Genomic DNA, 25,695 nt, shown 5'->3' with positions numbered 1-25,695 from the left:
ATTCCTAGCCTCTTGCCAGCTCTTACAGCCATAAGATTTATATGGCTAGTCCTGTTCAGTTTCTGATCCAAGATAACATTCAGAATGTTGAAAGTGGAGAATTCAAGGATGACAATGCCATTGAGTGTCAAGGGCTGATGGTTAGATACTCTCTTGTTGGAGATGATCACTGTTTGGCAGTAGTCTGGTACAAATGTCATTTGCCACTTGTCATCCCAAATATTGGTTAATTTTGCTGTACTTGGACATGGACAGATGAAAAATCTGAGTTGTGAATAGAGCTGAATGTTATGCAATAATTGGCAAATATTCCCATTTCTGACCTTATTGTGAAGGGTATGTCATTGATAAAGACCACTGGGGACCAAAGATGTAGCAAAAGAACTGAATTGATACTTGGCATCAGTTTTCATGGTGGAGGGCACCATTAGCATACCAGAACTTCAAGAGAATCAGGTAGGCAGAGATGAGTGTAGTAGCATCGCTAAGGAGAAAGTGCTGGAGAAGCTGAGAGGACTACACTCCAAGGTTCAGAAGGAGATTGCAGAGGCGTTAATGGTGATCTTGCAAGAATCTCTAGAGTCAAAGAGGAGCCCAGAGAATTGGAAAATCCCTATTGTAACACCCCTGTTTAAGAAGGGATGGAGGCAGAAGACAGGGCATTATAGAGAGGTTGACCTGAGCTCATTCATTGCTAAGAATTTAGAGTCCATTAAGGATGAGATTGCGGAGTACTTGGAATGCATGCTAAATTGAGCTGAGTCATCATGGCTTTGTCAAGGGTGGTTGTCCCTGATAAATCTGTTAGAATTCTTTAGCGAGGTAATGTGCATGTTGGACAAAAGAGAGCCAGTGAACGTGATGCATTTGAACTTCCAGAATGTCTTTGACAAGGTGCCAGACAAGAGGCTGCTAAATAAGATAAGAGCCCATGCTTGCTGGGGCAAGCTACTGGCATGGGTAGAGGATTGGTTGATTTGCAGAAGACAGAAAATAGAGATAAGGGAGTCTTTTTGCAGAATAGAAGCTGGTCACTAGTGGAGTTCCACGAGTGGAGTCAGTGTTTGGATCATATGGTACACATTAACGATCTGGACGAAGGAACAATAAGACACTGCGGGCATTGTTGCTAAGTTTGCAGATGTCACAAAGATAGGTGAAGGGGCAGGTAGTTTTGAGGAAGCAAGGAGGCTGCAGAAGGGCATGGACTGGCTAGGACAGTGGGCAAAGGGGTGGCAGATGGAATGTGAGAAAGTGTAAGTTATGCATTTCAGTAGCAAGAATAGAGACGCAGACTGTTTTCTAAATGGGGAAAGGCTTTGGAAATTTGAAGCACCAAGGGGATTAGGCATCCTAGTTCAGGATGTTCATCAGGTTAACATGAACGTTCAGTTGGCAGTTAGAAGACAATGCAATGTTAGCATTCATTTTGAGAAGGCTAGAATACAAGAGCAAAGATATGTTGCTAAGATTGTATAAAGGTCTGGGAGAAAGTGAGCACTGCAGATGCTGGGGATCAGAGTCGAAGAGTGTGGTGCTGGCAAAGCACAGCCGGTCATGCTGACTGGTGACACCAAAATTGGAGGTGTCGTGGACAGCAAGGAAGGTTACCTCAGATTACAACAGGATTTTGATCAGATGGGCCAATGGACTGAGAAGTGGCAGATGGAGTTTAATTCAGATAAATGCAAAGCACAGCCGGTCATGCTGACTGACCGGCTGTGCTTTTCCGGCACCACACTCTTTGACTCTGTATAATGCTCTGATCAGACTGCACTTGGAAGGGTATGAGCAGTTTTGGGCCCTGTATCTAACGAAGACATGGTGGAGTTGGAAGAGGTGCAGAGAAGATTCACAAGAATGATCCTGGGGATGAAGGGATTGTCAAATGAGGAGTGGTTGAAGACACTGGGTTTAGAAGGATGGGGGATATCTCATCAAAATTTACAGAATGCCTGTGACCAGTGGAATGCCACAAAGATCGGTGCTGGGTCCACTATTTTTCATCATTTATATAAATTATTTAGTTGTGAGCATAAGAGGTATAGTTAATAAGTTGCAGGTGACACCAAAATTGGAGGTGTCGTGGACAGCAAGGAAGGTTACCTCAAATTACAACAGGATTTTGATCAGATGGGCCAATGGACTGAGAAGTGGCAGATGGAGTTTAATTCAGATAAATGCGAGGTGCTGCATTTTGGGAAAGCAAATCTTAGCAGGACTTGTATACTTAATGGTAAGGTCTGAGGGAGTGTTGCTGAACAAAGAGACCTTGGAGTGCAGGTTCATAGCTCCTTGAAAGTGGAGTCGGAGGTAAGTAGGGTAATGAAAAAGGCATTTGATATGCTTTCTTTTATTGGTCAGAGTATTGAGTACAAGAGTTGGGAGGTTATGTTGCAGCTGTACAGGGCATTGGTTAGGCCACTGTCAGAATATTGCATGCAATTTTAATCTCCTTCCTATCGGAAAGATATGAAACTTGAAAGGTTTCAGAAAAGATTTACAAGAATGTTGCTAGGGTTGAAGGATTTGAGCTATAGGGAGAGGTTGAATAGGCTGGGGCTATTTTCCCTGGAGCGTCAGAGGCTAAGGGGTGACTTTATAGAGGTTTATAAAATCATGAGGAGTATGGATAGGATAAATAGACAAAGTCTGTTCCTGGGATGGGGGAGTCCAGAACTAGAGGGCATAAGTTTAGGGTGAGAAAAGAAAGATATAGCAGAGACCTAAGGGGGCAATCTTTTCACGCAGAAGGTGGTTCATGTATGGAATGAGCTACCAGGGGAAGTGGTGGAGGCTGGTACAATTACAACATTTAAAAGGCATTTGGATTGGGTAAAAGAATAGGAAGGGTTTGGAGGGATATGGGCAGGGTGCTGGCAGGTGGGACCAGATTGGGTTGGAATATCTGGTCAGCGTGAACCAGTTGGACCGAAGGGTCTGTTTCCATGCTGTACATTTCTATGGCTCTATGACTGTAATATTCAGAGTCCTGGATAAAGTGGATATGGAGAAGATGTTTTCATTAATAAGAGAGACTAGAGCCTAAGGACGTAGTTTTGGCATGAAGGAATGGCCTTTTAGAATTGAAATAGAAGGCATTCCTTCAGCCGGAGGGTGGTGAATCTATAGAACTCATTTCCACAGAAGGTTGTGGAGACCAAGTCATCGAGTGTATTTAAGACAGAGATCGATAGGTTCTTAATTAATAAGGGGATTCATGGTTACAGAGAATGACAGGAGAATTGGTTTGAGAAACATAACAGCCAAGAACAAATGGTGGAGCGAATGTGATGGACGGAAAGGCCTAAGTCTTCTCCTATGTCATATTGTCTTGTAGCCTTGGACACTATGCTGAGGGGCCCCAGTAGCAAAGTCCTAGAACTGAAGTAATTAACCTTTTAACAATCATCTTCCGTTGTGTTAGGTATGATTCCAACCAACAGAAAAGCCAGCTGTTATATTTGGGATTCTTGATGCCATATTCGGTCAAATGCAGACTTGATGTCAAGGGCAATCATTCTCACCTCGCTTCTGGAATTCAGCTCCTGTATCCATTTTTTAACTAAGGTTGTAATGAGATCAGGAGCTAAGTGACTGGCAGAACAAAAATTGAGCCTGAGTGTGCAAGTTATTGCTAAGCAAGTGTTGCTTGATAGCATTGTTGATAGCACTTTCCATTAATTTGCTGATGATCAAGAGTAGATTGCTGGGGTGGTATTTGGCAGGGTTGGATTCATCTTGCTTTTTATGTGCAGGATGGACATGGGCAATTTTCCACATTGTCGAGTAAATGGCAGTGTTGTAACTGAAATGGAACAATTTGGCTTGGGGTGCAGCAAGTTCTTGAAAACAAATCTTCTGTACTTTTTGTCAGAATATTGTCAAGGTTCATAGGCCTTGCGGTATTTAGTGGCTCCAGATATTTCTTGACATCGTGTTGAGCGAATTGAATTGGCTGAACTCTGACATCTGAATGTCTGGGACTTATGGAGGAGGCCAAAGTGGATCTGATGAAAATTGTTGCAAATGCTTAGCTTTTGCACTGATATGCTGAGGTCCCCATTATTGAGGATGTGAGTATTTATGGAGCCTCCTCCTCCATTCAGTTGTTTAATTGTCCACCATGTTCATGACTGAATATGGTAGAACTGAAGAACTTTGGTCTGTTGGTATGAGATTGCTTAATTTTGCCTATCATTTTCTGCTTATGCTGTTTTACATGCAAGTAGTCCTGTTTTTTCTTGAGCTTTACTAGGTTCGCAACACTTTTTTTTCATTGTGCAAAGACTTTATTGTATATTTTTTTCACCATTAGGAAAACACCAATGTGGCTAATGAAACATTAGCAAGCAAAGCCTGTTAAGGGCAATTCTATGATCTAAAAAGTGAGGGAGACGGGTAGGGACGGAAGGAGGGACTAAATCGAAATGGAGTTGGAGGAGGAAATAAAGCACTGTATCCCCTGTAGCGCCCACTTCTCCCTAAAGGCATCATAAGCATTGGTGGATACTGAGTGCTGCTTCTCCAGGGACACCCCAGCTTGAATGTAACTGTGGAAAAGGGTCAGGCAATCAGCAGAAATGCCCCCATCCAAATCCATCACTTGGATCTATTTATTGCTAGCCTAGCCGGGCCCAGGAGCAGACCTGTGAGCAGACCTGCCCACACCTCTCCTGACCGGGTATCTAAAGGCCAGGAGTATGGGGCAGAAATGCAACCAAAAACACAACAGAAGATTTTTCAAATAACTAAAAAGGGAGTGCAAATGCCCACAACCAATATATACAGGTTCCATAGAGTCCACAGCACCGTAAAATAAACAGTTTAGCAGGAAGTCCATGAACTGCCACAATCTCCAGTTATAGGGGACTGTCATGTGCAACACCCTGAACCACAGGTCCCCAATGGAAAGGGGGAGGACTCTCATGTAGAGAGCCCTCCACTAGTGATCCCTGTGCCCAGTGGCAAATACTCACATCAAGGCAGTGGACATAAGAGTTGAGGTAGATGGTGTGCAGACCAGCAATCATACAGGAAACACCATTTTGACTCAAAACACATATTCAGAAAGTGGCTCAGATTGTGGGGTGCAGGGGCCTAAGGGACATTCAGGATCTTGGGGTCATAGTGAAATGGACAGCATGGTGGCTCAGTGGTTAGCACTGCTGCCTCACAACGCCAGTGACCTCAATTCCAGCTTCAGGCTATGTGGAGTTTGCAGATTCTCCACATGTCTGCATGGATTTCCTCTGGGTGCTCCAGTTTCCTCCCACAATCTGAAGATATGCAGGTTAGCTGAATTGGCCGTAGTGTTCAGGAATGTGTAGGCTAGGTGCATTAGTTTGGAGAAATGTAGAGTAATAGGTGTAGGGGAATGGGTCAGGGTGGGATACTCTTCAGAGGGCAGATGTGGACTTGTTGGGCCAAATGGCCTGTTTCCACGCTGTAGGGATTCTAATTCTAATTTGATCTGAGTAGGGCTACGTACTGACGGGGTTCCACAATGCACCTGAGCACCTTCCAACTGGTGTATGACTTTGGGTCGAGCACCGTACCTTACAGGTTCTGTTTACTCTTGGATATCAATAATCCAAGGCTGTTCCCAGAAGGGGATATACCCAATTGATGTTTATTGAAACAATGTTCTCTACAAAATACTACAATGATAGTAATATGTCACAAGCTTACCCATATAATGCTTACCATTGCAAGTGACTCAGTTTACAGGAATCTTTCCAAAGATCAGACTCAAACAGGTCACTGAATTACAGAACTGACTCGAGGTATGTGGTCTACTAATGTTTCTAACATGGATGAGGTACGGTTGGCAGCGTAACACAGATTTGCGGGTTTACTATTGAATAAAGTATGAATATCTTATTAAATATTTATTGAGGATTCACAACTTCCTGTTTGCAATTGTGAAATTTCTTGTTAGATTTTCTATTTTGATTTGTATGACTTGGAAATGAAATAGAAAGATAATTAGATTTGTCTAAAGATTGAACAGGCTGGCCCTCTTCTTTTTCGAAAGAGAAGGTAGAAGGGTGATCTAATGGTTGTTTTCAATATAATGAAGATGTTTGATAAAGTAATTTGGTGAAACGTTGGAAGATTAGAAGGTGGCTCATGTGGAAGATAAGAACATTGGTGGACCATTTAAGTCAAAAAAACCCTTTCCATATATTTTATTTTGTAAACATATTCTGTGTGCTATTTTTGAAGGGAGTAATCAAGGGTTGTTTTAAAACATTTTCCCTGTCATCTTACATCAATTCAAAAAGTCCCGGAAATCTTCAGACAAAAAAATCCTGATATTGTTCTTTTCATCAAGTGCTTCTCTTGAAGCAGTATGACACTTTGCCTATTACCTAACCTATTACAGGAGATTTCCTTCAGGAAATGTACCAGCATCAGGACCTGAGCAGACTGACAATTTTTGGACTTGTTTCAAAATACAAATTACAATATGAGATTTTTTTTAAAATTGCTTCCCTGCTGCACTATTATTCTTTTAATCTGGAAAAGACATTTGATTAAAAAATGTTTTAATCAAAGTAAGTGTTCTAAATTAGACCTGAATCTACAAAGCAAAATACACCAACTTTTTTTTATTTCATTGACTTAAAACTCAAGGATATGACTTGGGTATGTCTTGGTAAAGGTTTCTCAATGGAAATGCTCAATTATAGAATTAGGATTTTTAATTTAAAAATTTAGTTATGTTTTGAGACAGTCTTGTATTTAATATCAGCTTGTAAATATTGATTCATCCTCTAATGTTCATATCTTCTTGTATATTATTATTCTGTGAACTCCTGATATTAATGGAATTGTGGACATCTGCATCTAATCTGTATAACAACATGTCAGAACTTGAATGTTTAAGGCCAATCGCTGTTCCAAATTCTGATTGAAGTATAAAAGAACGCAACAGACATAATGAACAAAACATATGAAAACCATAATGTGGTGCTATGATTTCCTTTTTCTGCAGTGGAAATATGCTAGCTACCACCAGTGGAGACAAAACAGTGAAGATTTGGGATTTTGCGAAGGTTGAATGTGCATTCACATTTACTGGCCATCTTCATGCTGTCTGGGGCTGCTCATGGCACAGCTGTGGTGACTTTATAGCATCTTGTTCCATGGATAACACTATTAAGATCTGGGATATAAACAGGTAAGGAAATATTTTTCTTATTTAGGTATAGCTCAGTTTTCACATTGGATGTTACTGACAACTACAAGTAATCACTCAATGATTTGGTAGGATAACACTCAGCATGCATCAACAACGAAGCTTACACTTGGTCTTGGTGTCTACCATTAACTCGATCTCACATGAGTATGCATTCAAGTACAAACATCAAAGTTTTGTATGAAAACCAACAAAGAAAATTGAGGCAAGGCATTGTTTGCAAAGGTTTCAACTGAATATTTGTTGAGCACTGAAATTTTGCTCGTGATTCATATGCAGCTCTCTTATGATGACCAACTTGCAAACACTTCAAATTATTCATCTTTGAATCATAAGGTAGATATTGTCAGAAAATGGCATTTCCCACCTCACCACCAGAGAGTCAGCAGGTAACACATCTAAGCCAAAACTAACTGTCCTGCAGCCATTTAATGCCCCAAAGTGGCATTAAATGCCCTACCTAGTTGGACATGAGATTTTGGCCCTGACTCAGGAATAATCTTATCTCAAAGAAAAGGGGTCAGCAGGATTGGCCGTCACCTTTGTAGTCTCAACAGGGCCAGGAGTAGTATTGGCCAAATTCAGATGCCCAGAGGACCCCCATCAGTCAAGCCAGTCGGTATCTCTCCCTTTTAGTCTTTCTGTTTGAAGTTTTCCTGACTCTGTACAGGAATGTTATTCCATGGGGCCACAGTGCACTCTGGCAGACAGTCACTGAATTATAACTGCCGTCAACTTTGGAATTAAAAGTTCAATATTGAATTGAATTTATTGTCACGTGTACCGAGGAACAGTGAAAAGCTTTGTCTCGCGAGCAATACAGGCAGATCACATAGTTAAATAGCATAGATAGGTAAATTATAGGTAAACAGCAGCAAAAACCAAAACATTGGTACAGGCGAATGCTAAGAGTTTGTGAGTCCATTCAGTATTCCAACAACAGTAGGGTAGAAACTTTTTCAAAACCAGTTGATGCATGTGTTCAGGATTCTGTACCTTCTCCCCGATGGTAGAGGTTGTAGAAAATCATTGCCAGTGTGGGATGGATCTTTGAGAATGCTGGCAGCCTTTCCTTGACAGCGGGCCAGGAAGGTGGATTCTATAGTTGGGAGGTTGGCCTTTGTGATTATCCGGGCCAAGTTCATCACTCTCTGTAACCGTCTCTGATCTTGAATGGTACAGTTGCCAATCAAGTGACATCCAGACAGAATGCTCTCGATGGCGTACCTATAAAAGTTGGCAAGGGGATTCACTGTCATGCCAAATTTTCTCAGCTGCCTGAGGAAGAAGAAATGTTGTTGGGCCTTTGTAACCAGTACATCCACATGAAGAGTCCAAGAAAGCTTGTTGCAGACGACCTCTCCCAGGAGCTTAACACTCTCCACTCGTTCCACCTCTGTGCCGTTAATGTGGAAGGGGACATGAGTAACATCCCACCAAAAGTCAATAATGAGTAACTTGGTTTTGCCAGCATTGAGAGCTAGGTTGTTATCTGTGCACCATTTCTCCAGGTCTTCCACCTCCCATCTGTAGTCTGTTTCATTGTGATCTGAGATTCGACCGACTATGGTGGTGTCATCAGCAAACTTGTAAATGGCATTAGTCTGGTATTTGGTGATGCAGTCATGGGTATACATTGAGTACAGTAGGGGGCTGAGTACGCACCGCTGGAGGGCTCCCATGTTGAGCGTTAGTGAGGATGAAATATTGTACCGAATCTTCACTGATTGTGGCCTATGGGTCAGGAAACTGAGGATCAATTGTAGAGATCACTAAGTTTAGTAATCAGTCTCGAGGGGATAATAGTGTTGAAGGCTGAACAGTAGGATTCTTACATGGCTGTTCTTGGTGTCAAGATGTTCTCGGGGGGAGTGAAGGGCAAGTGCTATGGCATCTGACGTGGATCTGTTGGTCTGATAGGCAAATTGGTGTGGGTCAAGAGTAGTGAGGAGGCTGGAGTTGATTAGTGCCATGACCAGCCTTTCAAAGCACTTCATGACCACCGAAGTTAGGGCCACTGGGCAGTAGTCATTGGGACATGCTGCATGAGCCTCCTTAGGCACAGGGATGATGTTGACCCTCTTTAAAAAGGCAGGGACAGTGGCCTGCTGCAGGGAGAGGTTGAAGATGCCTGAGAAGACCTCTACCAATTGATCTGTGCATGCTCTGATTACACGGCCTGGTACTCCGTCCAGTCCCATTGCTTTCCTTGGATTCACATGAAGGAAAACTGATCCAATCTCTCATGCAGTGACTGTTGGGTACGTTCATCAGGACTTGTCAGAATAGGTGTTACCTCTCCACTGGATATGCTTATAAGTACGTCACTGATTGTCATGATACTTTGGACACTTCTATCGAATCTTTGTTCAACCGTCTCTTCTCAAAGAAGCATAAACTCAGTATCTGCAATCTACCCATATTAGATGAAGTCTTCCTTCCTAAAGTGTCATGTTCAGCATCAAATACAATACTCCAACTGAGGTCAAATCAGTGTTGTAATTCCGAGATGTGCTGTTTTCCACATCATAAGAACTTTGCTAATCAGAAAGAGAAGAGTGGTAAAGAAGGATAGAATAAATCAGTCAACGTTAAATTAAATACTGATACCTCATCATCTTTATTTGCACCCCTGTAACAAAATTATTCCTTCTGAAAAGAGACCCAGAAGATGAAAAGTTTAGAACTTTTAATTCTACCCTGCACTTTCAACTCTTGTGCTTGAGGAGCTGGTGGACAGAATTTTATTCCCCCAGTGAAAGTCTCAGACATTGACTGGGATATGAAAGCTTAAGTCACTCTTTCTGGGAACCCCTTCCATTAGAACAAACCAATTGGACACTTGATAGGCCACAGTCAGTTGAAGGATTCTACAATTTGCCTGTCGATTAGGATTACTAACCAATCAGAGACCAGCAGCTCTTTTGAACAGCAGTATCTATGGAGAGGGCTAGCTGCTGCTGGAAAGACATCCACCAGAGTTCCATGACCCAGGTCACATGTGAAGAATGGTGGAATGCTGGATTTGGAGTTACAGGGGAAGAGTTATAGTTGTATAGGAATCATTAGCAAAGTCACGGTGGCTTTCGGTACAGCCCTTCCTTGTCCACTACTTTGAATGAGGAGTCCCAGGGTGCCAGTAGATAAACATGCCAAGAATTCTTTATCATATAGTGAGCCATCCACCTGCCACGAGATTAATAATAATAGTGGCTGCGTGAGGGCCTTAACTGACTGATAGGTGTAGGGAATGCTGGATGATTAAAGAAATTCAGAGTTTGATTAAGAAAAAGAAGGAAGCAGATGTCAGGTAGATCAAATGAATCCTTAGAAGAGTATAAAGGCAGTAGGAGTATACTTAAGCGATTAGTCAGGAAGGCAAAAAGGAACATGAGATAGCTTTGGCAAGTAGAGTTAAAGAGAATTCAAAGTGTTTTTACAAATATATTAAGGACAAAAGGGTAACTGGGGAGAGAATAAGGCCCTTCAAAGATCAACAAGGCGGCCTCTGTGTGGAACCGCAAGAGATGGGGGAGATACCAAACGAGTATTTTGCATTAGTGTTTACTGTGGAACAGGACATGGCGGATATAGAATGTGGGGAAATAGATGGTGACATCTTGAAAACTGTCCATATTACAGAGGAGGAATTGCTGAATGTCTTGAAACATATAAAAGTGGATAAATCCCCAGGACCCTGTGGGAAGCTAGGGAAGTGATTGCTGGGCCCTTTGCTGAGATATTTGTATCATCGATAGTCACAGGTGAGGTGGCAGAAGACTGGAGGTTGGCTAATGTGGTGCCACTGTTTAAGAAGTATGGTAAGGACAAGCCAGCGAATTATACACCAGTGAGCCTGACGTCAGTGGTGGGCAAGTTCTTGGAGGAAACCCTGAGGGACTGGATGTACATGTATTTGGAAAGGCAAGGACTGATTAGGGATAGTCAACATGGTTTTGTGCGTGGGAAGTCATGTCTCATGAACTTGGTTGAGTTTTTTTGAAGAAGTAACGAAAGGGATTGATGAGGGTAAAGTGGTGGACGTGATCTATATGCACTTCAGTAAAGCGTTCGAAAAGATTCCCCATGGGAGACTGGTTGGCAAAGTTATATATCATGGAATACAGGGAGAACTAGCCATTTGGATATAGAACCGGCTCAAAGGTAGAAGACAGAGGGTGGCGGTGGAGGGTTGTTTTTCAGGCTGGAGGCCTGTGACCAGTGGAGTGCCACAAGGATCTGTGCCGGGTCACTTTCCATTATTTATCTAAATGGTTTGGATGTGGGAATAAAGGAAATAGTTAGTAAGTTTGCAGATGTTACCAAAATTGGAAGTGTAGTGGACAGTGAAGAAGGTTACCTCAGATTACAATGGTATCTTGATCAGATGGGCCAATGGGCTGAGAAGTGGCAGATGGCGTTTAATTTAGATAAATGTGAGGTGCTGCATTTTGAGAAAGCAAGTCTTATACACTTAATGGTAAAGTCTTAGGAAGTGTTGCTGAACAAATAGACCTTGGAGAGCAGGTTCATAGCTCCTTGAAAGTGGAGTCGCAGATAGATAGGATAGTGAAGAAGGTGTTTGGTATGCTTTCTTTTATTGGTCAGAGTATTGAGTACAGGAATTGGGAGATCATGTTGCGGCTGTGCAGGACATTGGTTAGGCCACTGTTGGAATATTGTGTGCAGTTCTGGTCTCCTCCCTATTGGAAGGATGTCGTGAAACTTGAAAAGTTTCAGAAAAGGATGTTGCTAGGGTTGGAAGATTTGAGCTATAGGGAGAGGTTGAATAGGCTAGGGCTGTTTTCCCTGAAGCATTAGAGGCTGAGAGGTGACCTGGTAGAGTTTTACAAAATCATGAGGGGCATGGATAGGATAAATAGACAAAGTCTCTCCCTTTGGTGGGCGAGTCCAGAACATTTGTGCATAGGTTTAACGTGAGAGGGGAAAGGGGAAAGGGACCTAAGGGGCAACCTTTTTACACAAAGGATGGTACATGTATGGAATGTGTTGCCAGAGGAAGTGGTGGAGGCTATTACAATTGCAACATTTTAAAAGCATCTGGATGGGTATATGAATAGAAAGGGTTTGGAGGAATATGGGGCAGGTGCTGGCAGGTGGGACGAGATTAGATTGGGATATCTGGTTGGCATAGATGAGTTGGACCAAAGGGTCTGTTTCTGTGCTGTAAATCTCTATGACTCTATGAGTCTATGACTTTAACCATGGGCCTTCCCACCACAGACTTGTTTGGAGTGAAGATGGGATGGTGATGGATTCCCCAGCCATAACCGTACGCCTGATTAAATGGCCTCATTTCAACATACATGTGAAGGAGGATCACACAAGATTTCACCTAGAGTGTGCAATAGCTTTATCAGCACAAGGTTGTGTTTGCCTATTGATAATAAATGAAAAGGTATTCCATGAGATTGTGTACAGGAATGGACAGGTTTAGTTGATCTACATTCGATTTGCACAAGAAAATTTCTAACAAAACACAGTGGCAAATAAATCGATATTTTTTCCTGCTTTAAAATTTATGATTGTCTTGGCCATTAACAACAAGCATTTTGGACCTATGTGAATGGTGAATAGCAGAAGCTAACAATGAATAAGAAATTTTGTGAATTCATGTATCCCCTTTAAAACACTACAAACTAAGGTGTAAATCTTATCTCAATTGATATTGTTAGTTCTCAATTCATATATATTGAGTGCAAAAAATGCTTTCATAAAATATCTCTAAAAATGCATTAACTGGCTGCATTACAACAGAAGAATTGCTAACGTCAATACTTGACTCAATGAGAATGAAATTCTTTTTGAGAGGAAACACATTTATCTTTTTATTGCAAATTACTTTGTTGAAAAACTGACCTTAATACTGAAGAGTGTTTCCTTGATTGTTAGACTGATTACTAATGGTTTTCATTTCCTTCTTATTAACATTTATATTAATTTTTAATTCAGTTGTGTTACATGTTCAAAATTGTGTTTGTATCTGACCTTCAATACAACACAGCCATATTTACTTGCAATTTAATCTAATAAGTGTGTGGGCAATAATACAGCTATTCTTTTAAGAGGCATGGATTCTGACCAGAGAAATCTTGTTAACTTACATTCTTATATCATGCATGCCAGGATTTTAGACATTTCAAAGTCAAAAGCTACATATTTATGTATAACCTAAGCTCACATTATTTCTGTCCTGCCTTACTGTTCAATGCATACACACATCCAAAGCTTATCATAGTTGTCAGCATTGATCAGTCAACGGATTGACATGTTGCTCAATGGCACTGTGCCACATCAACATCGCACCTGCTTATATGCAAAACACTACATGTACTTCAGCTAAATGTCCATGCTTCAAAGTCAAAGTAATGTTTCTTAGTCCTTGGTCAAGTCAAGGAGGTCTCAAGTTATGGGTGTAGCCACAGTCAGACAAGCATATAATCCAATCTCAGTTCAGGGGCTTGGACATTGTTCAGTTGGCTGCTCAAGGTGGTTAGAGGCAAATGTTTCATGTAGTCTGGCAAGTGGGTCAAAATCATTACTGTGGGTCTAGTGCAAACAGTCTGGGGATTCAGTAAATCAATCAGACAGTACACAAAGGTTAGTCTATGTCATTTATCAGTTAGGGCTATCCTTTCAAGTTGGTAAGGCAGTGTGCATAGTCAGTTCTGGGTGTCTGATATTGTCGGGAAGTTGGGGAAGTCAATTATGGGATTATGGAGGCAGCATGTTGAAATGCGAAGCAGCAACAAATGTGTCAGGTGACAGGTGACATGTAAGGTTGGGAGACAATAGTGCATTGGAAGACATGAGTTATGGAGAGATGGGTAGGGATCAACAATCACTGTCATTCTAAATTTCTTCGGGGGGCAGTGCATTATGATGATTGTCACAACTAAATTGTAAGGTCAGGTCTTAAGTGATAATGCTGGTTGATGGAAACTTAAATGAAAGAGTTGGATGGTAATGTGGAAGCTTAGAACTGATGGGGTAAATAGGGAATGCAAAGAAAAAAGGAACCATGAAGGACTGGTGACTCCGCTGTATTACCAGGCTGAGCCTGCGACACGCTCTGTGAAGATCTGAAATGCACCCATAATATGCAGGGTTCTCTCTGTCAGAGCATAGGGGTTCTACTTGCGGATGATGTGAGGCCTTTTAAGAGGCAATTGCACTAATCAGCCACTTAAATAATCTGGAGTGAAGACGTCTACAATCACAGTACCCTGCATGTGAAATGCATGTATTGAGCAAGTATGTTGGATACAAATCCTGTTCATGGGCAATCTTGAGCATGTAATTCGTCACTGCAGATTAACTATAGTCATATCTATGAAGTAGAAGTAATCACAAGAAACGTTAAAAATGTCATCTGTGGGCCATAATTCACAAAGATGATGCAAAGTATCATTGGCTACACACAGGCATGGAGTTAATTTCTTCCTATAAGTTTTCGCCAAAATGCTCTTTTATGCAATACTATCTTTTTTGGGTGACAGGGATGATGGTGCAAGGGAGGTAAGCTGCAGTAATCCTACTGAATTTACATTCTTCTGCTTTAAATTTGTGAAATGACATGATGCATACATCAGAATAAGGTGCGCTATGTCAAAGGTCATGTAGAAGCATTTCATGGTGTCCTTGTCAGAATCCTCCATGTCCCCCTGTAAAGAAGACGATGCTATATCTGTCATATCTGTGAATGTTGACTGCTCACATTACTAAGGATCTGTTCCATTTCTGATACTCCTGAGATAGGTTTATTGGCACCAAGATTCAGCCACAATAAGCATCATTGTTGCTGTGGCCACGGTACAACGTATGTGCCAACCAGTCCAGTATCAGCATCTGTCAAACAGCCTCCACATGAAAAAGTTGCAGTGGATGCAATGGGACAGACATACACGAGGCTTAGAGTCTATTGTCCTCTATGCTATTTCCTCCAGATGAGAAAGGGACATTGTCATCACAAATTGAGGATATCCCAATACATCATCATAGAACTATACCATCGGCTGGAGCAGAACTTATAATCTGAATGAGAGGGTGCTTATTCTATCATAGTGGCCATCAAGGTGCATTGATTTTTATATAACTGGTTGCTTCCAAGTATCCACTAGTGACCTTTGTAAAATCATTCAATTCTCAACCCACAAGTGTTTTAAGGCTTTTTGAGGAATTTGTGATGGATCACTCTGCTTCATTTCATTTTGCCAGCAAAAGAATAAGATATAATCACAAAGCAATAAGCTTCACCAAAAGAAAAGGTGTTCTATTCCATCAATGTACAAGTCTTCTGCGATCATCATAACCACCATTTAGAAGTCTACACCATGATGTCTACATCATGCCACGATTTTTACATCCTTGGGAATTTTCATGTTCCTGTTTCACTTAAAGGACTAGATGTCTTGCAAGGTGGTTATTGATCAAGGCATCTTGTGCAATCATGGCGGATGACTGCATCGCACAATGTCTTGAGGGCAAATGGATACTCAGTGCAGCCCATTGTTCTTCCAGGGCCATGGTGAAGCAGATGAAAGAGCTACAGAAGATAAGGCTGCAATGCTTGAATTGTTTGAGAGGGGGTGGCGCTTGCAGTACACCCTAGCCAGTATAGACCACATAATCTTTGCATTGTTTTCTCTGCACAATTGGTGAAGGCAAAGGAAGGATGCATTGGATGTGGAAGAACTGGAAAGAGTTCTTCACAGCAGTCTATGGAGGCAGAACATTGAGCAGGAAGAGTATCACTTCCATTATGACAGAGCAGTGCCATATTTAGCACCAACAGGATGAAACTGACATCTGGTTCCAACTGATGTGAGTTGATTATTGTTACTCACTGAGTGAAAAAGATGTTCTTCTAAAACCTTGTTTCTTTTGAAAATCACTTCAAATCATGCTCTCTTGTTTTGGTTTCTTTTATGAATGAGGACAGTTCTATCTACCCTATCCATCCCACTCTTGATTGTAAAAATCTCTATCAGATTTCCTCTTAGCTTTCTCTCTGCCTGTTATACCACCTTTAGTGATATACACACAATATTCTTCTTACCAAAAAGCACCCCTCACACTTTTCTAGCAGCTGAGAGAGAAACTATTGTTTATTGTCATGTAAAAACCCATCTGGTTCAATAATGTCCTTTCGGGAAGGAAACTTTCCTCCTTACCTGATCTGGCTGTGATTCCAGACCAACAGCAATATGGCTAACTCTTAACTGCCCTCTGTGCAAATAGGGATGAGCACTAAATGCTGGCCCAGGCAGTAACACCCACATTTTGCAAATGAATTTTACAAGAGCTTCCCCACCAACAAAGTTAAACTGATCTGTAATTGCTGGGGGTCCTCCTTACTTGAACAATACTGTATATAAGCCTATATTTGAGAGCTACATAATGAGTTCTTCTATGCTCATTATCAATTTGAAAGGCATCCTGAAGTAGATCCTCTGAGCTACCCATCATCATTCAGCCCTCAGCATTTGTGAATTCACATACACTACTGAATATGCATGCAATATTTCAGTGTACCTCAGAACAGTAAGCACTGTGTTCTGCCCAGATCCTGGACAAGCCTGCACAATTCCAGATGACAAACCCTAAATTTTCAAACTCTCAGAGGAAGGGGGATGGACTAGATTGGTTTCTATTACTTTCTCCGACTCTATATGGTTTTGTTGGTTGGGAGTGGTTAAGGAAGGAATTCTTTTGGAATCTTATGGAATTCTTGTGGATCAGCTCATAATCATCAACTCAATGTGGAGGTTTTCCTAGGTGCAGATATCTTCTGTATGCATTCTTATTGGGAAGGAATTTGAGATTTTGAACACATCGGAGAATCAATTCACAGAGATTGTCTAAGTGACTTCTTTCTTAAATGTCCATTCCCATTTATCAAGCTTCTTAAGCCTTTCAAATTCCAGGTTCATCTCATCAGGCTATTTCCTGAGGTTATGTATTTTTACAGTGTGCCTCCCACACTAACTGACCTGCACTTAAGATAGTCTTTTATTCCTGCCTTATAATCAGTAGCATGTACTTCACACAGTCAGGAGGGAGTAAGGTCCATGCACTTTCCCCAAGATCTTACTGTGTAGCATTAAGGACCAATATCAAACTGGTTCCATTTGATACCTGCTTGAAAGAGATAAAAACCATAAGATGTTAAGATGTAGGAGCAGAGTTAGACCATTCAGCCCATCAAGTTCACTGCATCATTCAAATTATACTCACGTCCGATATGTTTCTCAAGCCCATTCTTTTGCCTTCTCCCCCATTATCCTTGATCCCCTTACTAGTCAAGAATCTATTTATCTCTGTCTTAAATAACTCAGTGACTTGGAGTCCACAGTCTTCTGTGGCAATGAGTTTCACAGATCCACCATTCTTTGGCCGAAGAAATTTCTCCTTATCTCAGTTCTAAATGGTCATCCCTTCACTCTGTGGTTGTCCCTTTGGGTTCTAAACTCTCCTACTGGTGGAAACATCTTCTCCACGTTCACTCTATCTAGATATCTTAGTACTCTGTAAAAAAACCCTGCTTATCCTTCTAAACTCCTTTGCGTACAGACCCAGAATCCTCAACCGTACCTCGAATGACAAGCCCTTCATCCCTGGGATTATTCTTGTAAACATCCTCTGAACACCTTCTAATCCCAGCACATCCTTCCTTAGATATGGGGCCCAAACTGCTCACAATATTTCAAATGTGGTCTGACCAGAGACTTATACAGCTTCAGCAGTACATCTTTGCTCTTGTATTCTAGCCTTCTTGAAATGAATGCTACCATTTCATTTGCCTTCCTAACTGCCAGCTGAACCTGCTAACTTTAAGAGAATCCTGAATTAGTGCTCCTAAGTCCCAATTGTGCTTCAGAAAACTTCTATATTTGTGTTCTCAAACTTAGGAGTTAAATGAGTCATCCAAGTTGCTTCCACCTTCAAGTCTCAGCCAGTAGTGTCCTCATAGGACATTCTAGGGTTCCTGCTCTTCAGCTTGAACTCTTGGTATAACTGTTCTTGCTGCACTTTTCCAGAAATTCTCTCTCTCTTTCCTCCTTGCCTCTCTTTTCACACTGTCTCTTTTTTTGTTCTTTTGCTTTCTCTTGAAATTCTAATCTCTGTTGCTCCAATTTTAATCTCTCTGCTACTACCCTATCCATTTCATCGCCCTCAGCTTTCACCACTAAATGTTTGGCTACCTTATTTAAAATGTTGGGTTTTCTGGCTTTTGGGCAAAATTCTAATTCCAAATCCCTTACTAAATCTTTTAACTGTTTGAAGAACAGAATCATCGCATGCAGACCTTTGAATACTACTTTTGCATTAGTAAAATTTTACTCACTCTAATTCATTTGTTTCATCTCTCCATTCAAACCATGCATAAAAGCCCCCCAATTTGTTATGCTCAGATCCTGGACCAGACTTCCTTTGGATTGTATGTAATGGTCTCTTAACTCTGATATGCTTGCCACTTAACCAGATCCCACAGCTGAAATGTCAGTTAATCAGACATGTCACAACTGAATAAAAACAAAAATAGCTAGGAAATCTTAGCAGATGTGGCAGCATCTGTGGAGAGAAATCAGAGTTAATGTTCCATCCTTCCCCTTAGAATGTCAAAGATCATTGACCTTCTTTCTACACTGCTGGGTGTTTAGTTTGGTCCGCAAAATGGTACTAATCTAGGCTGCTATCTGTGTCCAGGCTAGCTGGGTGTTGTGGCATAATCAACTTTGCCAGTATGCAGTTCAGCATGGCATTCCTGTCCACAGGCACCTCCAAGTCCTTATTGGTGATGTTGGATGCCTGATTTCCTTTCTGGAACATGTCCTATGCAACAGGAATGGTGCAATATAGTTTGACAGCCAATTCCTGGTTTGCAGCATTTGAAGAGATGCACAGCTGAGGTTCGCATACGCGCCAGCATTGTGAATGATGCAAGATCCCAGCAGTGGTGAGCACTTTTGATTGTCTTGCTCTGTCTTTGCATTGGATAAGTGCTGTAGAGTCTGGATACATTATTAGTGAGGTGAGAAGTGGAGGGTAACATGAGAAAATCCTTCTGACATTGCCCCATTAAATAGAGCCTAAAAGAGGGAAAATTTCGCCCTTGTCACAAAGACTGCTGGGAGACCTAAGATAACAAGCTCTTCTTTGAGATCCTAAGATGTTCTACTTTTCTCCACTGCAATTCCTTATGATTTTGTCAGATTGTGTGAAGCTGAATGCAATCTTCAGCATTAACACTTTCAGAACAATTACCTCAGATACCAACAGTAAAGATTCAAAAACTGCATTCTCATTGTGATGTAAAACTCTATGAGTTTCTTGGAATGCTGAAAATCCATTATTTGTGTTTGTGAAATAAAGGATTGTAGAATCTCAAAAAAATTCTGAGACTAAACATTTGAATTACATAACTGGTATCTACCTGAATTCAGCCTGACCATTTTGTGATTGGATAAACCTTTCTTGATCATCAGTGAAATGATGGAAGGAGTTACCAACAATATTATTACAAAACACTTGCTGGGTAGAACCCCACTCAGTGATGCTGTGTTCTAACAGGATGACTCAGCTCCTGCACTGTCAGATGCCTACAGAAATGCACCTAGACTCTGGATGGTTCCTTCCAGACCATTTAAAAGGGCAAGGTTAGCAGATACATGGGAACACCCATCACCTTCAAGCACTTCACAACACAATCTTACTTGGAAATATATCGCTGTTCCCTCAGTGTTGCTGAATCAATATTCCAGAAACCCCTCCCTAACAGCATTGTGGGTCTACCTATACCAAATGAACTGCAACAAATGAAGAAGGCAATTCATCACCACCTCCTCCAAGACAATCAGGGATTGGTCAATGTCTGCTGACCCAGCCATTGTCACCCATTTTCACAGGCAGATAGGACTAGTTTAGTTTGGGATTATGGTTGGTATGGACTGGTTGAACCAAAGGGCCTGTTTCCACATTGTATGACCCTATCACTCTATTCCATGAATGAATTAATGAAAAAAACATTCTGTGAGATAGTTTGATTATTATGTTGAATGTATACATGTAGATATTCAATGTGTCAACTAAATAAAGGAATTAACTTTGGAATGTTATTCCTGAGTTAACCCTCTCCTCAGAGAACTAAAACCGAAACACCCAAAGTGGAGCATCTTGCCTTATAATCTGTAAAAAGAACGTGAAAAGTGTGTAATCTGCTTTTCAACAACTTCTAGTGGTTAGATAAAAACAAATCCCTGACACTTTAAAATCAGCAAGTAACAATTTATTTTATCTAACTCTAAAAGTGAACAAATTAAACTATTAACAAATCAAATAAATCCCTTCTAACTATTCCTGCATAAAACAAGATTCTAATGGTATGCTTTTCCAATAAATACAAGTCCCACTCGTGTACAAAAAAAATAGAATTTAGTGTCTTTAAATTACATGGTTACATTTCTTCTGGAAAGTTCTGTGCCTTCTCCCATTGAGTCTTTTGTCAGGAATGCTTCCTCCAATTCTTCTGTCAGGAACGCCTTTTTTCCATTGTTGGTACCGTTATTTTTTAAATGATGCTTGCTTAATACATAGATGCCTATGAGAGCCAATTTCTTCTCTCTCAAGAGAGAGAGAGAGAGAGAGCTGAGGACTATTATTTCTGGCAGATGACAGTTAGCTCTGGGAACTTTGTCCACTGCCGTGATGACATAACAATATTTTTTACATGGTTTCGACAACCTATTAGATTTTGGTGCCTGATTCAAATTGATTGGCTAAATTCAAAACCAGTCGCCTTGCTAAAAACTGCTGCTTAGCCTGCTAACTACGGCCTTTTGATACAAATCTCTCAGTTCAGGCTCACTATGCACTTGCAAACCCCTACGCTACTGCTCACAGACATCTACTTTCTCTAAACACAGAAAAACACCTTCTTTTAAAGGGACCACACAATGCTTTTCCCCTTCTGCATTTTACAATTTTTTACACACAAATTCTAACTTCCTGTCTCCCAATCTACAACTACTTTACCAACATCTATCTATTACAGAACCCATCCATATAGATGCCGTTGAAATCTAACTTGAGCTTTTGCTATAGAAAAATACCATTCTGAACAAAATATTCAATACAGACCTTCTTAATCAGTCATGTGTACCTATCTAAATCTATCTAATTGGCACTCCTGAAGCATGCTGTGTGGCAGATATTATATATTGTACTGTGCCTTACTGATACTCTTTATCAAGCACGCACTTCATTAGTAAATTCACCAAACAGGCTGTGGTTCTATTTGACCTGCATTTGAAGTTAAAATAAAATAACTATCAAATATTGTCACCTTGATTGTATCATGATTGTAGCGAGTGGGATTTTTGACTACGTTAAGATAACTGACAGATGTATTTTATTTTGTTTAACCCTTTATGGGATGCTGAGAGACTGTTTGATATGTGTGATTAATGATGTAACCACACAAAAGCACCCATTAGCTGAAGGCCAACTGGACTTCAATTAGGCACTACAACTCGCTTTATCATTGGAAAATGCAGCAAATGGAGTATATGATTTGCAGGGTATTCCAAGGGAAGTAGACACCCTCGCCAGTGCAAGTGAAGACAACTTAGAATGAAGGTAATTGCAGAGCCTCACTCAGGAAATATCCTGAACAGAGGAACTCTCGGTCAGCTCACAGCAAAACCCCAAAACAAAGCTAAACCTCAGCCAAGCGGTTAAAGATTTCTTAAGGATCCGGATCAGCAATCCATTATTGTTCTGCCAGTATGCCAACTACAGACAACAAAAAAGTCCCACTTGTTCTAAATTGAGTAAGAGAACTGACAGGCCAGTTTCTAAGAGAGTGTGCAGCCTGGAAAGTCCACCTACATCGAGCTTGGAACAGTTAAATTGCTTAGCAATATCCAAACCAGAACCAATCAAAATAAAGCTCTGGTTAAATGGTCACCGGTTCTAATCGAGGGCGATAGCAACACAGCTGTTTCAGTGAAGGCGGGATGAGTTTTTAACAAACTTTGCTCTGGACTCCAACGGTTAAGTTTGCGCAAGACCTCAGCCAGACTGAGAACTTTTACTGGGGACTTTTACAGATTAAGGGTATAACTTCGGTTCTGGGCTCTTATGAGAAGCAGCTGGTTCAGTTACCACTAATTGTAGTAAAAGGTATGTGCTTAAGTTGATGGGGTGAAATTTGTTGAGAAAGATTCAGCTTTTCTGGCTCAACATTTTGATTAGAAAATGTTTGCCTGAGTGAAGTCTTAATTAAATATCTGGAAGTTTTTCAGGAATGTCGAGGATCTAACAAAGGATCCAAAGCCACCTTGCATGTTGACCAGGAAGCAATTCCACAATTCTGAAAGCCCACCCAATGCCATTTGCCTTACGGGCAAAAGTAGAGGCAGAAACCAGTCCAGTTTGTGGTATGGGCAGCTCCAGTCATACAGATGGTGAAGCCTGATGAATTGGTTCCCCTTTGTGGAGATTTTAAACAAATGGTAAACCAATTTTCTCAGCTAGATAGATACTCAACCTCTCACAAGGAGGATTCATACACAAAGCTGGCAGGGGGCTGTCCTTCATGAAGCTTAGAATTAGAATAAGGTTTATTGTCATGTATATTCAAGTTACAAAAGAACAGGAGTACAGTGAAAGTGTACAATGTCACCAACACACAGTGCCATCTTAGGTACAAAGTACAATTTTAGTTACAAAACTAAAATTACATTACAGAAATACATAGCATAAGTATAAGTTAGGAAAGTAAGAAAGAAAGCTCAAAAGGTAGACATTATAGTCTTTCTATAAGGGCTTCCATCTGGTCTGACTGCATTGCACCAATTCCCAACCAGTAGCCATCTTCACTGCAGCTCCGCTGGCCTCCAAATCTACTCCAGCCCAGGCTACTGGCCATCCCCACTTTGTACATGCCAGCTGATCACCTGTCCCCACTTCGCTCCTGACCTGCTGGCTGCTGTCCCTGCTTCATTCCGCACCCGCTGGCCACCATCCCATGGACATGAGCCATGTGTACTTGCAATTGCTGTTAGATGACGATTTCCAGAAGTATGCTAAAGTCCACAGAGTAGAATCCCTACAGTGTGGAAACAGACCATTTGGCCCAACAAGTCCACACCAACCCTCCAAAGAGTAACCCACCCAGACCCATTCCCCTACCCTATTACTTTAAATTTACCCCTGACTGATGCACTACCCTGGACACAATGGACAATTTAGCATGGCCAATTCACCTAGCCAATTCATCTTTGGATTGTGGGAGGAAATCAGAACTCTGGAGGAAACCCACGCAGACAGTAGGAGAATGTACAAACTCCACACAGTCACCCGAGGCTGAAATCAAACCTGGGTCCCTGGTGCTGTGAGGCAGCAGTGCTGAGCCACCATGCCACCCGACTAAATGAGACTGCATTTGGGTTATCGTCAGTCTGTGCAATCTTTCAGTGGAAGCTGGATAACATTTCACAAGGTCTACCCCAGGTCATCATTTATCTAGATGATGTGCTAATAACAGGAAAGACCAATAAAGAGCGCTTAGAAAACTTTGGACATAGTCCTTAGACATTTCTTCCAAGTAGGTATATACATTAGAAAGGAAAAATGAGTGTTTTGAGCACCCCAAATGACTGGGTTACACACTTTCAGAGATAAAGTGAGGGCGATCAAAAGTGTCTGGGCTCCCACATCTGTATCGGAGCTTCGGTCTTTACTCAGGCAGGGGAATTATTCCAGAAAGTTAAACACATAACCTGGCCTCCACCTTGGCACCTTTGCATTAACATTTCAAAAAAGGTCAGCCTTGCTTTCAAGGAAGTGAAGTAACAGCTATCAGCCCCTAAGGCACACTATGATCCCAAGTGAGATCTGGTATTTGGGATAGGGTTAGGATTAGTTCATAGCTGACCCAATAGAGATGAATGCCCATTATCATATGAATCCATGACCTTGGCTAATCCAGTGTCTAAATACGCCAGATAGGGAAGAAGATTTGGCACTCATATTTGGAGTCAGGAAGATTCACTTATAGCTTTACGGACATAAATTTGTGATAAAAGCAGACCACAAACCCCTGCTTTGTCTGCTTAAAGAGAACAATGCGGTGCTGTCCAAAGCTTCAGGTCGAATTAAGTGGTGAGTTCTAATTCTAAATGCATGTAATTACAAGTTGGAACACCATCCTGAAGGTCAAGCAGCAAAAGCAGTTGCATTGAGCCTCCTCCCACTGGCAGATATACTACCACTGGACAAGTCCATAATGATTTAAATTTTCTGAATACACTTCCAATAACAGCTGACAATATCTGACTTTGGATGAAGAAAGATACGGTCCTGGCAAAACAAACAGCTGGCGGTGATGGTGGATACCAAAGGACAGTCACAACCTGAATTGAAACCTTTCTGTACCAGACAGACCAGATCACAGTAGAGGACAGCATATTATTATGGAGAGCAAGACTGATTGTCCCAAGCACAGACCATCACCAAATACTGGCTGAACCCCATCTAGGGGTTTCCAAAATGAAGATGTTGGTGAGATGTTATGTCTGGTGGCCATGATTAGATAGAGTCATAACTGCATTGATAGGGCAATGTCCAGACTGGCAACAAGAACAAGAATTTCCACCAGCAGCTGCCCCATATTTGTGGGAATGGTTGGATGTACCCTGGACTCAGTTACACATTGACTATGCAGTACCGTTCATAGGCTCATGTTCTTAGTTATTGTGGATGTCTACTCAAAATGGCTGGACATGCATCGAGTTCATTTGTCAAAAATGGGGACGATGATTGAAAAACTGCATGCATCTTTTGCAATACATGGACTCATGGAAGTGTTGGTCACAGACAACGGGCCATCGGTTACCAACAGGGGATTTGAGTATTTCTTAAAGTCAAATGTTATTTGACATTTAAGGACAGCTCCATGCCATCCATTGTCCAATGGTCTAGCAGAAAGAGCAGTCTAAACTTTGAAGACAGGCTTAAAAAAACAGGCTACAGCTTCACTACATACCAAATTATCCTGGTTCTTATTTGATTATCAGACCACCCCTCATGTAATTACAGAGTTGCTAAGATATCGTTAAACTGGAAAGGGTTCAGAAGAAATTTGCCAGAATGTTGGCAGGTATGCAAGGTTTAGATTATATAGAAAGGCTGGATAGACTGGGATTTTTTCACTGGAGTGTGGGAGATTGAGAGGTGACCTTATAGAAGTATGTAAAATAATGAGGGATATAGATAGGGTTAATGGTGGCTGTCTTTTCCTTACAAAAGGGGATTTCAAGAATAGGGGGTAAATTTTTGAGGTGAGAGGAGAGAGATTTAAAAAAGGCTTGAGGGGCAAATGTGTTACACAGAAGTTGGTACACATTTGGAATGAACTTCCTCAGGAAGTGGTGGAAGTGGGTACAATTACAACATTTGAAAGGCAT

The 25,695-nt window shown here is 41.2% G+C and overlaps 1 protein-coding gene across 5 annotated transcripts in view; it reads left to right on the top strand.

Moving 5' to 3' along the window:
* Positions 1-25,695, top strand: part of LOC122551440 (sperm-associated antigen 16 protein) — a 992,024-nt gene that overhangs the window by 578,308 nt on the left and 388,021 nt on the right. For 4 of the 5 annotated variants that reach the window (XM_043693348.1, XM_043693349.1, XM_043693350.1 and 1 more), the window contains exon 12: positions 7,001-7,186. The exons of the other annotated variant lie outside the window; for it this stretch is intronic. In XM_043693348.1, coding sequence (XP_043549283.1) covers positions 7,001-7,186 — 186 coding nt within the window. The remainder of the gene's footprint in view (positions 1-7,000; positions 7,187-25,695) is intronic. 5 annotated transcript variants of the gene reach the window in all.

The sequence above is a fragment of the Chiloscyllium plagiosum genome, chromosome 7, assembly GCF_004010195.1.
Source record: "Chiloscyllium plagiosum isolate BGI_BamShark_2017 chromosome 7, ASM401019v2, whole genome shotgun sequence".
Lineage (NCBI taxonomy): Eukaryota > Metazoa > Chordata > Chondrichthyes > Orectolobiformes > Hemiscylliidae > Chiloscyllium > Chiloscyllium plagiosum.
This window is presented reverse-complemented; position numbering and strand designations above follow the sequence as displayed.